General features: G+C 49.2%; 1 protein-coding gene across 1 annotated transcript in view; it reads right to left on the bottom strand.

Moving 5' to 3' along the window:
* Window positions 1-351: 351 nt before the first annotated feature.
* The window catches only part of LOC129867521 (glutamate receptor ionotropic, NMDA 3B-like), a 113,553-nt gene continuing 98,139 nt past the window's right edge, over window positions 352-15,765 (bottom strand). The window contains exons 6-9 of the mRNA XM_055940972.1: window positions 7,858-8,009; window positions 2,989-3,153; window positions 2,120-2,190; window positions 352-1,619 (exon numbers count right to left, since the gene is read on the bottom strand). Of these exons, the coding sequence (XP_055796947.1) occupies window positions 1,010-1,619; window positions 2,120-2,190; window positions 2,989-3,153; window positions 7,858-8,009 (998 nt within the window). The 3' untranslated portion in view covers window positions 352-1,009. The remainder of the gene's footprint in view (window positions 1,620-2,119; window positions 2,191-2,988; window positions 3,154-7,857; window positions 8,010-15,765) is intronic.

Genomic DNA, 15,765 nt, shown 5'->3' with positions numbered 1-15,765 from the left:
AGTTGAGTGGATTATTTGAATCAGCTAGGTAGGCCTATGTAATGCTGAGCCAATAACCACACCGTGCACCGTTTGGGGTCCCCAGGATCAAGTTTGGGAAACGCTGACAGGCTAATCCAAATAATGTCCATATTTTCACGCCTGATTAACAAAAGGATCCCATGTCAAAGAAAGTGGCCCCCTGTTTTTTTGTATAAATGTTTGGAAAGAGTTAATGAGTATTACATGGTTCAGGTACCAACTGTTCTATCACTGAAATATGCCAACATTTCCATGAGGAAAACACCCCTACTTTCCCTCTGTGGACCTAGCTGTAAAAATGCAGACAACACAAAGTACACTTGACAAGGATTCACATTTCAACCATCACAACTAACACTTCCATCAGACTTTATTCTTGAAAAACATGTTAATCAAGGCCAGTAAACGATATCGACTCGGAACTCAAAGGAAGAAATCAACAGAAACACCATAAAAGCACCACTCCTGATTTGAATACAGTCTGAACTCCACGTATTACTGATTGTTGTTTCAGGTCGCCATTGCATTGTTGATAAAATTCTGTTATCGCCCCACCACTGAAATCAACAGAGACTGGAAACAGAAGGTTGTGGGTGGCAGCCATTTTGGCTCCTGTGGCAGAGAGAGCACTGGAAAGCCAGTGGTTAAGTTCCCAGAATGGGTGCAGTGCCAGCGGGGCTCGGTCATGGGGGCATGCTGGTACCTGCAGCCCCACTCCATTGGGTAGATCCAAGTAGGCCTGAGGTAGCCCAAACACATTTTACCAATCATGTGAGGACCAATTGGGCACATGTAGATCATAAGAGATTCCCAGTGACCTGGAAGCTCTTTCATCTCACCCAATAGCACAAGGGTGTCCAGGGAAAGAGCTACCATGCTATGGCATCAGGCTCACAGCAATTGGATAAATCCAATCCAATGTAATCCAACTTCTTTCAATAAACCCCTCCCCTAATACACCATTGTTTTTTCCAAACACCAGGGGGCATCAGCTCTTCTCATTGGTGTGTATGGCAGGAGTGGTGCGGACTGTGGGCAGGGACTTGAGGACAGGGTCTGTCATGGTGGTGGCACAGCGGGTGGAGGGGAGGGCTGCAGTAGCTACAACCACGGAGGTCATTCCCGTCACTATGGGGGCGGAGCAGGCAGCCTTTTCCTTGGCCAGGGAAGTCTGCAGCTCAGCCCTCCTGGCCAGAGCCGTCCTCAGCTGATCCCGGATCAGGTCGATCCTCTCCTGCAGCTCCTGCAGCTCTCCCGGCCTCAGAGGAACGCCTGAGGAGGAAGAAGGGATGGATGAAGAGGAGGGGAGGGATAGCACCAGGCTGGCAAAGGAAGTCCCGAAGCCCCCATTCGCACAGACCCGTGTGGCCGGGTTGATCCTAGGGTTAGTGCCACATCCAGCCGACCCCCCTCTCCCCCCTTCAGACTCGGCCACGGCCCGGGCTAGAAGGCGGCGGCTGTTGAGGGTCTCCAGGTTAAAGTGGACTCGCTTGTCCTTAGCAGCTGCAGCAGCGGAGTCCCTGCTGCTCTCGTTCCACTTGGCCGAGGCGCCGGGGGAAGGGGGAGGCTGGGGGTGCTGGTTCTTCTGGCTGTTGCAGCTACATGGAGATAAAAGGCTTGTGTCAGTAAAGAAAGAAAGGCACAGGTCTGGTGCATAAACAACCACTACTAGTGTGTTAGATTAATTTCAATCTGTATCTCAGTATTAGGGCTAGATTCAATCCATATCTGAGAAGTATCGCGGAAGATCTGCGTTAAACGCTCGATTGAAATGTAAAGGCAATGTTCTCGTGTTCGGGGTAAACACTGCATTCATGGTAAATGCTGCATATGTTGACTCAATTGGAAATTACCTTTACATTTTAACGGGGACACTTCCACGATAAGGGTTGAATCCAACCTTTAGTAATGCTTCATCTCCTTGTCTCCTTTCCCTCAGAGACATTACCACTGGTAAAAGGACTGGAAAGGTTTCAACTATATATTGTTTCTTCTAGATTCTACTCAGGTCCTGTCAGATCAGTGATTATGGAGGAAAGGACAAGGACAGTAAACACATATTTAAAACAGGTCTCCATAATAGCAGCCATTTTGTCACCTTTTTTCTGTGTTGGCGCCCTGCTTCTTCTTCACATCGTCATAGGTCTGGTTCAGGGCTCTGTGGATTTTCTGCATAACAAATGGGGCCATAGTTACACTGAGCCAAGGGAAGAGGTGGGAGGGGGAGAAAAGCTCCACACTGATTTATTCAAAACAGGCAGAATCAACACCATCTTAGAAATTGTAATTACTTTCCCCCTCTCGTTAATAATCCTCCAACTGGGGAAGGAGCTTAGAGGACCTCCGGGGACTTAGGCCAGGCAGATTTGAATTTTCAGTGCTTTAAATACTTCACTTCAACTACGGTTCCCAAATGGTGGTTCTCTAAGTCAACAGCAGATGGCGATGTTGCCTTTACGTTATCAAATGACAGCCAAGGTGATAAACAGTCCTAATGACTGTATCCAAGAGAGTGAAAAACCTACACCATAAACAGCCTTTTACAAGCAATCAATATTTGTTAATATTTAATTCCTGGAGGATTTGTGAAGCGTAACTGCTTTTAGATATAGAGTTCGTAAAACATGACAGGGAAAGCCACAAATGTGTTCAAGTAAAAAAGAGCACTTTAAAAAGGCCAATGAAAGAAGCTATGAAAAAGTCTGAAGCCTGAGGCAGAGAGACTCACTGTGAAGGTTATTATATTGACACACAAACGCTCACACACACACACACACAGCATCTGTCTGTTTCGATCACTCACATTCTCCTCTCTTTCTCTCTGACACACACACATACTCTTGGTTCAATCACACTTTCTCTGTTTTCTGGTTCTTTCTTGTACACACACACATGTGCACACATACACACACTCTCACACTTACATTCTCCTTTGGTTCACTCACACAGTCCCTCCCTCCATCTCACCTGGCTGGTGTGGAGCCAGTACTTGTACTTCTGTCGTCGTCGGATGTGTGGCAGCACCATGTGATAGAAGGCGTGCTCCCCAGCCAGGGTGAGCAGTGACGTGGCCACGCCCACACACAGCAGCACAAACAGCCCTGAGAAGTGACGGATGCCCATCTGGAGAGTCTGTATGAGGAGGGGGAGGGAAGTTGAGTGGACAGTTGGGTTACTTGAGTAGGGTTAACACCTGTAACAAAGGGTTTAACAATGTAGTAAATTGTTTGTCAACCTCTGGCCCATGGACTGACATCAGTCCTTGGGATGATGGTGATTGGTCCCTGAGAACCTTGTCATTAGATCTCTATCCAATGGATACTGAGCATCATTTCAGGTCTCTCATCTTTTCTGACGCTCCCTGTTTTCACCTCTAGGGGGCAGTCTCTATTAATTTCTATTCAGACAGAGATCGACATGGTCCATATAATGAGTAAATGAGTAAGCCATTTGGATAAGGGGATTGTAAATATAAGTGACAATTGTTTTATATCTATTTTCCCTTGTGACTGCTGGAGACAAATGAGAAACCAGTCACATGAAAGCAAACTGAAGCATATCAACTTTTCCACAGTAAAATGTATGAAATGCTGGCCTTATAACTTGCAGATATGAAATGTGGAGACCCAAGTTATAGATGTATGTAGCCATGCGCAAATGACAGTATAGAGTCAAAACTACCAAAAAATGTTAAAAATAAATAGATTTCCCAAGTCTGAATTGGGCCGTTACAGTTTTGACATCAGGAGGCATCTGTCTGTCCACAAGAGTTGTCTGGAAGTGTCCTGCCAAGGAGAACTATTTACCATGGCATTTATTAAATAGATGCTGCTGCGCTCCTATTAAGCCCTGTTTATACCTGGTGAAAACATGTATCCTTTGTCCTGATCTTGTTCACATTCTGATTGTGCCCACATATTAGCCATTGTGTCTGTTTTCTGTCCACTGTGTCCGCATTGTGACCAGATTTACATGAATGTAAATTATTTGACAGATATTTTTCTAAATAATATTTATTCATTTATTTTAAGAGACATATTGATGCCATAAGTCAATAGTGGTACCTGACAATGATTTTAGAGGGCAGAATAATGATGATTTAAATGGTTTCACTGTCCAGATCCGTTACACCAGAGACACAATGCATCCCTGACTACCTCCGGAGGTGGTTAGGAAGATCTGATCATAATCAGATCACCATGCATATTTTAATTGTCTACACCTGTCTAAAAATGTGGGCACAATCAGAACGTGGACAAAATCCGGATAAAGGAGGCATGTTAGAACCAGGCATAAACAGGGCTTTAGAGACCTGAGTATTGTGACTAATAACCAACACAATCCTGATCTCCATACCATTGGCTGCCTTATTGATTTTGTCGCGTTCTATTCTATTTGGTTCTAGATTATTCTACCCAGAGATATGAGTTCTCATTCTATTCCTTTGAGCCTACCCTGCGATTCTACTCTATTCTAGCCTATAATATTCGGTGGAGGCTGCTGAGGAGAGGACGGCTCATAATAATGGCTGGAATGGAGTGTAATGGAGTGAATGGAATGGTATCAAACACATAAAAACCATGCGTTTGATACCATTCCAGCCATTATGAGCTGGAACAGGCCCTCCCCCCACAGCAGCCTCCACCGGTATGATTAGTGTCTACCCTGTGGGCTGCTGCAGATGTCCTTTTGAATTCCAGTCGTGCTTAGAGAACATTTAGCCTAAGTCAGGACGACAGTGTGTGTTTGAGAAGCACAGTGCGAGCAGTGAGAACCCTGTCTGAGTGTCTGCCAGCAATACAGTACAGTAGTTGTTTAGTGCTGTACACCTCCAATAAAATAGGAATCTAGCCTATCAAGGTCTAACAACATGAGTTGTTGGAGATGTGCTGTATATATAGGCAGCCACATTGTTCAACGCTGTTTGACACTTTGCAGAAAAGGAGAGAGAACTTTTCAGAGGAAATGTTCTAAACCGAAAGCCGCCTCTCTGATCTTATCTGTAGAGGTTTGGACGTAGATGTGAGGGAGGGAGGGAGGGGGAGAAGGAAAACTTGAGAGAGGGGGGGGTGGAGGACGGCGGGCTTGTTTCTGAAGTGCTGACACAGTGAACCCCAGGGGTGCAGTACAGGCCCTCCCCATCCCTCCTGCCACCCTTCCATCCTAGACCCAGTCCCTCCTCCCATTTAATTCTGGGACTCGGCCAAGAGAGGGAGCTGCCAGCCTCTGCTCTCTCTTTCTCACCCTCTCCCACTTTCTCCTTCCCTCCATCCGCCAATCTGCTCCCTCCCTCCCTCCCTCCCTCCCTCCCTCCCTCCCTCCCTCCCTCTTCCGCCAGTCTGCTCTCTCTCTGTCCCTCCACTTCACCATTATATCTCTCTCCCTTCTCCTCTACACCTTCCCTCCCTCTCCCCTTCTCCATCTTACCCACTTCACCCCCCATCTGTCCTTCTCTCTCTCTCCCTTTCTCCCCCATCCTTCTCTCTTCCTCCCCCTCTCCATCCTACCTTCTCCCTCCATCCTCTCACCCCTCCCTCCTTCTCCCTCTCTCCCCGACCAAGTAGTGTTCAGTATGCAGGGGGAATAACTCATCCTATTAGCACGTAGGGCCCCCAGTATGGATGGTGTTAGCCTGTCGACTGTGTTTAAGAGTGGACCCGTCCTCCGCCATATTGTTTCTGGGAGGTGTAGCTTGTCTCTCCCCGTTCCCCTCCCTTCCCCTGTCCCTCAGCCTTTCCCCTCCGAATCCATGTGAGCAGAAGGATTTGGAATGAAAATTTGAAATAATCTGTTCAATGCAAGCCACGGTAATTCTGCCCTTCAAATTAGATTAGAATAGAAATGCCATCCGGGTGCTACTGTGTGAAACATATAGAGGAAACGGAAGGATTAAAATGTGAAAAACATATGGTTTGTAGAATGTGGTAGTTTTGGATTGGTAGATGATAGATGCGCTGCATGTACACTCTCCTTGGAGTTTCTAACATTGATCCAAGGCAGCTTGAAAATGACAGGCTGGAATGTGATTCTGTCAAAAACGTATATTATTTTACATTTCCAAATATGAATTTGAGTATCTTTTGAGGGGTCGTCGTGGACAGGTACATGATGACATCATAGTTCAAAGGAGTGTCAGCCGGGGTAAATCAATAAAACGAAGTAAAATTGTTCCCTTGACGTACCTAAAAGAAGAGATGTTATTGTTAGTCGTGTCGTGTGCGGCTCAGTCGAGGTGAACGGGAGATGTTGTCATGTGGGAAACATCAGTGTCCTACCATCCATTCGTCAGTCTCTCCCCAACGTAAATCTCTCCCCAACGTAAATGATGATTAGGTAATGACAAGACTGGGAATGACTTTGATGTTTCTGCACAGATGGCTGGGATCACTGCTTGTCTCTCTAGCACCGTTTTCCCCATCCGGAAAATGCATACCAGCAGGCACGCGCACACAGGCACGCACATACACCCACAAAACCTCAGTCACACACTCTATCTTTGCTGGGTCTGTGAAGATCACAAATCAGCGCAGGCTGATGTGGTGTTGGTATTAGAAAAGCAATCCCAGAGTCCTCGGCTGCTAGGCCCTGTCTGTCTGTCTGTCTGTCGGTCGGTCGGTCGGTCGGTCGGTCGTCGGTCGGTCGGTCGGAGTAGGAGCCAAAAGGTAAACAGCCCATATCGTCATGCTGATGGGACCAGACGATTGCCCCAGTAACAGGGCATCAACAATAATAACACTATTTAATAGGATTATAACAACCAGTTAATGAATTAGTAACAGCCAATGAAGTATATCAACACAGTATATATATATATATATATACTGAGTGTACAAAACATTTAGAACACCTGCTCTTTCCATGGCATAGACTGACCAGGTGAATCCAGTTGAAATCTATGATCCCTTATTGATGTCACTTGTTAAATCCACTTCAATCAGTGTAGATGAAGGGGAGGAGACAGGTTAAAGAAGGATTTTTAAGCCTTGAGACAATTGAGACATTGATTGTGTCTGTGTGACATTCAGAGGGTGATTGGGCAAGACAAAATATTGAAGTGCTTTTGAACAGGGTATGGTAGTAGGTGCAAGGCGCACTGGTTTGTGTAAAGAACTGCAACGCTGCTGGGTTCTCGCTCAACAGTTTCCTGTTTGTATCAAGAATGGTCCACCACTCAAAGGACATCCAGCCAACTTGACACAACTGTGGGAAGCATTGGAATCAACATGTGCCAGCATCCCTGTGGAACGCTTTGATGGCCAAAGAGGAGGGGTAAAACGCAATATTAGGAAGGTGTTCTTAATGTTTTGTCCACTCAGTGTATGTCTATGATAGCAGTCCATTGGGGCAGGAAGTTCGACCAACTGGGTGCTTGGTGTTGAAGGAGAACTTCAGGATGACACACAATCCTGAGAGGATATCATAGACACACACAGAGGTCGAATCTAGGAATAAATATCTTTCCCTAAACATCTGACACTGATGGATTCCAGACTGTGTAAAGAGTGGCTGCAAACCACACTTAAATATCTCTTAGAATACGTGCCCAATACATTGCTTCATTCAGGTGGTATACTAGTGTGGATATTGGAATGGAGCCAAACATCCAGTTTGATATGTCCAGATGTGTTAGGATGGCCAAACCCAATGTCCATCAACTGTCTGCAACCCACGTGGTGTGCCTACAGGGCAGCCACACTAGCCTGGTCCCTATCTGCACAAACAGATCTGGGCCCAGGCTGACGTCGATGGTCAAACACAACCATAGAAGTTGTTGACAACATAGTCCAAACCGGTCTGGAACCGGGGCACACACAGACAGACGGACAGACAACTCACCTCGGTGACGGCGAACACCCTCTTCCCACAAGGCACCACCTTGTACCACTTGTCGTGCAGCATGTCCATGTAGCCATCTGACTTGTAGCGACTGATGAACTCTGACACGTTGTTGGTTAGAGGGGAGTTCTGTGGTAGGCCTATTCCATAGCCTGGGGGGATAGAGGAACTATTACCATCAGCATAGTACAATGGGTACAGTAGTTGGTAGAAATTCATGGAAATAATTGTGGCGCATCCCCTTCTATACCACCAGTCACATGGCTGTGCTATCATTAACCTGGATACAAACAGTGACACAGACGTCTCAGATCTGCAAAATAAACAGAAGGCATTTTTACAAAATCATTGTTTTTCTCTGTTCCACATAAAACGCCCGAAATGCTTTAAAGATTGTCCTAAATTGTTTGGTGGAGAACTGAGCAGGGGTCTATAGGCGTATCATTCCAAACTTCACGCAGAGTGAGTTAACTGGCAGACTGTGTCTGAATCCTGCCCGCCCAAGGAGATGAAGTGGATCAATACTAAACCAAATCGGATGACCTTACCTTCATCCCTTCCAGAAGGGGAACATGAGGCTATGGATATTATAGATGAACCAAAGAGTTCAGCCTCAACAAATTCCTCTTCTACCTGTACTGCTGATCCTGTACTTTAAACTCCTTTGAAGTTTAAATTACATTTAGTAAATGAGATTTTCGATATCTGATTCCTGTGGTGTGTGGAAGGATGGAGAGGGAAAATCCCCATGTCGTGGTCCTTAGTGGCAACTGGAGGAAAGATGGATGGAGGAATACATGGGAAAAACAGGAAAAAGTAAAGAACGTTCCGAGCATCCATTATATAATGACAAGGAGTGTGTGTGGTGTAAGTGCGTGTGTGTGTGTGTGTGTGTGTGTGTGTGTGTGTGCGTGCGTGCGTGCGTGCGTGCGTGCGTGCGTGCGTGTGTGTGTGTGTGTGTGCGTGCGGGTGGGTGGGTGTGGGCTCTGACAGCAGATAATGAGTTGTGGTGGGCTGGGGATAACAGAGCATGAGAGCCTGTATCAATGAGACACATCTCTCCCTCCATCTCTCCCTCACCCCAACTCTCTCCTCCCTCCATCTCTCCCTCACCCCAACCCTCTCCTCCCTCCATCTCCTCCTCCTCCCTTCTTGTATCCCTCCTCCCTTCCCTCCAAGAGGACTGGCAGAAACGTTATTTAATCCCTGAATGGGTTTTACCTCTACCTATCCCTCTGTTTCTCATGGCTAATGTATGTCACTCATCTCCCCCTCCATCCCACTCTCTCTCTCCCCCACCCCCCCCTTTCCCTCCCTCCCCTGAGCCAGTCAAGATGACAGATAATAGACAAGCTCTGACATTAACACGTTTCATCAGAGCGAGACTGCCCAAGCATGCACACACACACAGTCAAGCACACACACACACAGACGTGTATGTGCCTGCATGTGCATGTCTGTATTTCTCTCGGCCGGTCTGCCTGTCTGTCTGTCTGCCTGTCTCTCTGCCTGTGTGCTCCTACAAGTAGAAACAGCTGAACTCTTATGGAGTATAAAGTGTGTGCTTCAGATCCCGTTAACTTCCCTTTGTTTCACTTAAAGCCAACAGGGTTGGCCCCTCTGCTCTGGCACAGACTGGCACAGGCTGGCACAGACTGGTACAGATGTCCCTGTAGCCAAGTGTTGATGAGGATGTTATTCTTAATAAAGCGTGGGCTCGCAGTTTTGAGTCACAATCATTAAATACTGGTTGGCTTTAATCACCAAATTGACAGTCCTGGCACCTTCCAGTTCCACTGTCTGTAGCCCACTACGACTCAGTCCAAAAAATAGTGACAAATTAAATCCTAAAGCGGCAGGGACAGATATTCGTGTGTGTGTGCGTGCGTGCGTGCGTGCGTGCGTGTGTGCGTGTGTGCGTGCGTGTGTGTGTGGGTGGGTGGAGAGGAAGGCAGTGTGTGTGACTGTTGTGTGTGTGTACATATGAGTGTGTGTATGAGATACAAAACTGGATGGAGTGATGAATAGTGAGAAGAAACACAGAGAAAGTGCGATTGCAGAGTGAGGGAAGAGTGAAGAAAGAGTGAGGGAAGAGCGAAGGAAGAACGAGCGAAGATTAGAGGGAAGACCGAGGGAAGACCGAGGGAAGACCGAGGGAAGACCGAGGGAAGAGCGAGGGAAGACCGAGGGAAGACCGAGGGAAGAGCGAGGGAAGAGCAAGGGAAGAGCAAGGGAAGAGCAAAGGAAGAGCGAGGGAAGATTCGGGGGAAGAGCGGGTAAAGAGTGAGGGAAGAGCGAGAGAAGTGAAAAGCGACGGAAGTGAAAGGGAAGTGCGAGGAAAGTGAAAAGCGACGGAAGTGAAAGGGAAGAGTGAGGGAGGCTAGAAAATGCAATTAACGGAGAGGAGAGATGAGATAGGAGAGGTCTAATTGTGCAAAACCCCAATTACTGCTTTATTATGGATGACTGTCTAGAGGTCAGGGCTCAAAACGGAGGAACATTTCTCACTTCAAAACCCAGGCAAAAAAGAGCAATATAATATTCCAGGAGTTACTGTGAAAAGAGAAGGTGTAGATCCTGTTCCACACATGGTATAGTTGTCTCCCCAAACTCAGAAAAACGAAAACAAAGATCCCTCTTCCCTGGTGAAATTGCTCACTAAATCAGCTCTCAAGAGCAACCAGTTGATTGAGTAATGCAGTTCTCACAAGTCTATTTCATGAAATATCGTGATGTAAAGGAAGTGTGAGTAGGGGGGGGGGATTCTTTTCAGGAAAAAAGTGAAACAGCTTGACTCAAATAGAATTTGATTGGAGAGTCATTGCTCCCCCAATCGCCCCTCCAGAGTGCGTGACTTAGTCTCATGAAAGATATCTGGCAGACAAAATGTTGCCGTTTCAAAGCTGGTGAGCTGTGAAGTTCACAAGTATAAAACATGCAAATGAGACAAGAGGGCATCTCTCTCTCTCTTTCACACACACACACACACACACACACACGCACGCACGCACGCACACACACAGACACACACACAGACACACACACAGACACACACACACACACACACACACACACACACACACACGATCCCATATGAGGATAGACCCCTTCACCACACACACACACACACACACACACACACACACACACACACACACACACACACACACACACACACACACACACACACACACACACACACACACACACACACACACACACACAACACGCAACACGCAACACACACACTTTCATGCAACCAAAAATGGGCATATAGTATGTGCGAGCAATCCCACAGTTATAGAATTTCCGGACGAAAAGGGAAAAAGCCAAAAGAGAGTGTGTGTGTGTGTTTACATATGGGTGTGTGTGTACTGTATGTGTGTGTCCTGCCCAGTGATGAATCTGAATACACAGCGTGAGCTGACGTTCTACACATCCAACACAGCAGGCCTGCCCTTTCAGGCTAATAGAAACAGCAGTTAGATGACAGACTCTTTCATTACCGTTCCCTCTCTCCCCCATCCTCCTATTACCGTTCCCTCTCTCCCCCATCCTCCTATTACCGTTCCCTCTCTCCCCATCCTCCTATTACCGTTCCCTCTCTCCCCATCCTCCTATTACCGTTCCCTCTCTCCCCATCCTCCTATTACCGTTCCCTCTCTCCCCCATCCTCCTATTACCGTTCCCTCTCTCCCCATCCTCCTATTACCGTTCCCTCTCTCCCCCATCCTCCTATTACCGTTCCCTCTCTCCCCATCCTCCTATTACCGTTCCCTCTCTCCCCATCCTCCTATTACCGTTCCCTCTCTCCCCCATCCTCCTATTACCGTTCCCTCTCTCCCCATCCTCCTATTACCGTTCCCTCTCTCCCCCATCCTCCTATTACCGTTCCCTCTCTCCCCCATCCTCCTATTACCGTTCCCTCTCTCCCCCATCCTCCTATTACCGTTCCCTCTCTCCCCATCCTCCTATTACCGTTCCCTCTCTCCCCATCCTCCTATTACCGTTCCCTCTCTCCCCCATCCTCCTATTACCGTTCCCTCTCTCCCCCATCCTCCTATTACCGTTCCCTCTCTCCCCCATCCTCCTATTACCGTTCCCTCTCTCCCCATCCTCCTATTAACGTTCCCTCTCTCCCCATCCTCCTATTACCGTTCCCTCTCTCCCCCATCCTCCTATTACCGTTCCCTCTCTCCCCCATCCTCCTATTACCGTTCCCTCTCTCCCCCATCCTCCTATTAACGTTCCCTCTCTCCCCATCCTCGTATTACCGTTCCCTCTCTCCCCCATCCTCCTATTACCGTTCCCTCTCTCCCCATCCTCCTATTAACGTTCCCTCTCTCCCCATCCTCCTATTAACGTTCCCTCTCTCCCCCATCCTCCTATTAACGTTCCCTCTCTCCCCATCCTCGTATTACCGTTCCCTCTCTCCCCATCCTCCTATTACCGTTCCCTCTCTCCCCCATCCTCCTATTACCGTTCCCTCTCTCCCCATCCTCCTATTAACGTTCCCTCTCTCCCCATCCTCCTATTACCGTTCCCTCTCTCCCCCATCCTCCTATTACCGTTCCCTCACTCCCCATCCTCCTATTACCGTTCCCTCTCTCCCCATCCTCCTATTACCGTTCCCTCTCTCCCCCATCCTCCTATTACCGTTCCCTCTCTCCCCATCCTCCTATTACCGTTCCCTCTCTCCCCCATCCTCCTATTACCGTTCCCTCTCTCCCCATCCTCCTATTACCGTTCCCTCTCTCCCCATCCTCCTATTACCGTTCCCTCTCTCCCCATCCTCCTATTACCGTTCCCTCTCTCCCCCATCCTCCTATTACCGTTCCCTCTCTCCCCCATCCTCCTATTACCGTTCCCTCTCTCCCCATCCTCCTATTACCGTTCCCTCTCTCCCCATCCTCCTATTACCGTTCCCTCTCTCCCCCATCCTCCTATTACCGTTCCCTCTCTCCCCCATCCTCCTATTACCGTTCCCTCTCTCCCCCATCCTCCTATTACCGTTCCCTCTCTCCCCATCCTCCTATTACCGTTCCCTCTCTCCCCCATCCTCCTATTACCGTTCCCTCTCTCCCCCATCCTCCTATTACCGTTCCCTCTCTCCCCCATCCTCCTATTACCGTTCCCTCTCTCCCCCATCCTCCTATTACCGTTCCCTCTCTCCCCATCCTCGTATTACCGTTCCCTCTCTCCCCATCCTCCTATTACCGTTCCCTCTCTCCCCTATCCTCCTATTACCGTTCCCTCTCTCCCCCATCCTCCTATTACCGTTCCCTCTCTCCCCCATCCTCCTATTACCGTTCCCTCTCTCCCCCATCCTCCTATTACCGTTCCCTCTCTCCCCATCCTCGTATTACCGTTCCCTCTCTCCCCATCCTCCTATTACCGTTCCCTCTCTCCCCATCCTCCTATTACCGTTCCCTCTCTCCCCATCCTCCTATTACCGTTCCCTCTCTCCCCCATCCTCCTATTACCGTTCCCTCTCTCCCCTATCCTCCTATTACCGTTCCCTCTCTCCCCCATCCTCCTATTACCGTTCCCTCTCTCCCCCATCCTCCTATTACCGTTCCCTCTCTCCCCCATCCTCCTATTACCGTTCCCTCTCTCCCCATCCTCCTATTACCGTTCCCTCTCTCTCCATCCTCCTATTACCGTTCCCTCTCTCCCCATCCTCCTATTACCGTTCCCTCTCTCCCCCATCCTCCTATTACCGTTCCCTCTCTCCCCCATCCTCCTATTACCGTTCCCTCTCTCCCCCATCCTCCTATTACCGTTCCCTCTCTCCCCCATCCTCCTATTACCGTTCCCTCTCTCCCCCATCCTCCTATTACCGTTCCCTCTCTCCCCATCCTCCTATTACCGTTCCCTCTCTCCCCCATCCTCCTATTACCGTTCCCTCTCTCCCCCATCCTCCTATTACCGTTCCCTCTCTCCCCCATCCTCCTATTACCGTTCCCTCTCTCCCCCATCCTCCTATTACCGTTCCCTCTCTCCCCCATCCTCCTATTACCGTTCCCTCTCTCCCCCATCCTCCTATTACCGTTCCCTCTCTCCCCCATCCTCCTATTACCGTTCCCTCTCTCCCCCATCCTCCTATTACCGTTCCCTCTCTCCCCCATCCTCCTATTACCGTTCCCTCTCTCCCCCATCCTCCTATTACCGTTCCCTCTCTCCCCCATCCTCCTATTACCGTTCCCTCTCTCCCCCATCCTCCTATTACCGTTCCCTCTCTCCCCCATCCTCCTATTACCGTTCCCTCTCTCCCCCATCCTCCTATTACCGTTCCCTCTCTCCCCCATCCTCCTATTACCGTTCCCTCTCTCCCCCATCCTCCTATTACCGTTCCCTCTCTCCCCCATCCTCCTATTACCGTTCCCTCTCTCCCCATCCTCCTATTACCGTTCCCTCTCTCCCCCATCCTCGTATTACCGTTCCCTCTCTCCCCATCCTCCTATTACCGTTCCCTCTCTCCCCCATCCTCCTATTACCGTTCCCTCTCTCCCCATCCTCGTATTACCGTTCCCTCTCTCCCCATCCTCCTATTACCGTTCCCTCTCTCCCCATCCTCCTATTACCGTTCCCTCTCTCCCCATCCTCGTATTACCGTTCCCTCTCTCCCCATCCTCCTATTACCGTTCCCTCTCTCCCCCATCCTCCTATTACCGTTCCCTCTCTCCCCATCCTCCTATTACCGTTCCCTCTCTCCCCCATCCTCCTATTACCGTTCCCTCTCTCCCCATCCTCCTATTACCGTTCCCTCTCTCCCCCATCCTCCTATTACCGTTCCCTCTCTCCCCCATCCTCCTATTACCGTTCCCTCTCTCCCCATCCTCGTATTACCGTTCCCTCTCTCCCCATCCTCCTATTACCGTTCCCTCTCTCTCCATCCTCCTATTACCGTTCCCTCTCTCCCCATCCTCGTATTACCGTTCCCTCTCTCCCCATCCTCCTATTACCGTTCCCTCTCTCCCCCATCCTCCTATTACCGTTCCCTCTCTCCCCATCCTCCTATTACCGTTCCCTCTCTCCCCATCCTCCTATTACCGTTCCCTCTCTCCCCCATCCTCCTATTACCGTTCCCTCTCTCCCCATCCTCCTATTACCGTTCCCTCTCTCCCCATCCTCCTATTACCGTTCCCTCTCTCCCCCATCCTCCTATTACCGTTCCCTCTCTCCCCCATCCTCCTATTACCGTTCCCTCTCTCCCCATCCTCCTATTACCGTTCCCTCTCTCCCCATCCTCCTATTACCGTTCCCTCTCTCCCCTATCCTCCTATTACCGTTCCCTCTCTCCCCATCCTCCTATTACCGTTCCCTCTCTCCCCCATCCTCCTATTACCGTTCCCTCTCTCCCCATCCTCCTATTACCGTTCCCTCTCTCCCCCATCCTCCTATTACCGTTCCCTCTCTCCCCCATCCTCCTATTACCGTTCCCTCTCTCCCCATCCTCCTATTACCGTTCCCTCTCTCCCCTATCCTCCTATTACCGTTCCCTCTCTCCCCATCCTCCTATTACCGTTCCCTCTCTCCCCTATCCTCCTATTACCGTTCCCTCTCTCCCCCATCCTCCTATTACCGTTCCCTCTCTCCCCCATCCTCCTATTACCGTTCCCTCTCTCCCCCATCCTCCTATTACCGTTCCCTCTCTCCCCCATCCTCCTATTACCGTTCCCTCTCTCCCCTATCCTCCTATTACCGTTCCCTCTCTCCCCCATCCTCCTATTACCGTTCCCTCTCTCCCCTATCCTCCTATTACCGTTCCCTCTCTCCCCCATCCTCCTATTACCGTTCCCTCTCTCCCCCATCCTCCTATTACCGTTCCCTCTCTCCCCATCCTCCTATTACCGTTCCCTCTCTCCCCCATCCTCCTATTACCGTTCCCTCTCTCCCCCATCCTCC

This window comes from Salvelinus fontinalis, chromosome 12 (assembly GCF_029448725.1).
Source record: "Salvelinus fontinalis isolate EN_2023a chromosome 12, ASM2944872v1, whole genome shotgun sequence".
Taxonomy (NCBI): domain Eukaryota; kingdom Metazoa; phylum Chordata; class Actinopteri; order Salmoniformes; family Salmonidae; genus Salvelinus; species Salvelinus fontinalis.
The sequence above is the reverse complement of the archived record's forward strand: the minus strand, read 5'-3'. Positions and strand labels throughout refer to the sequence as shown.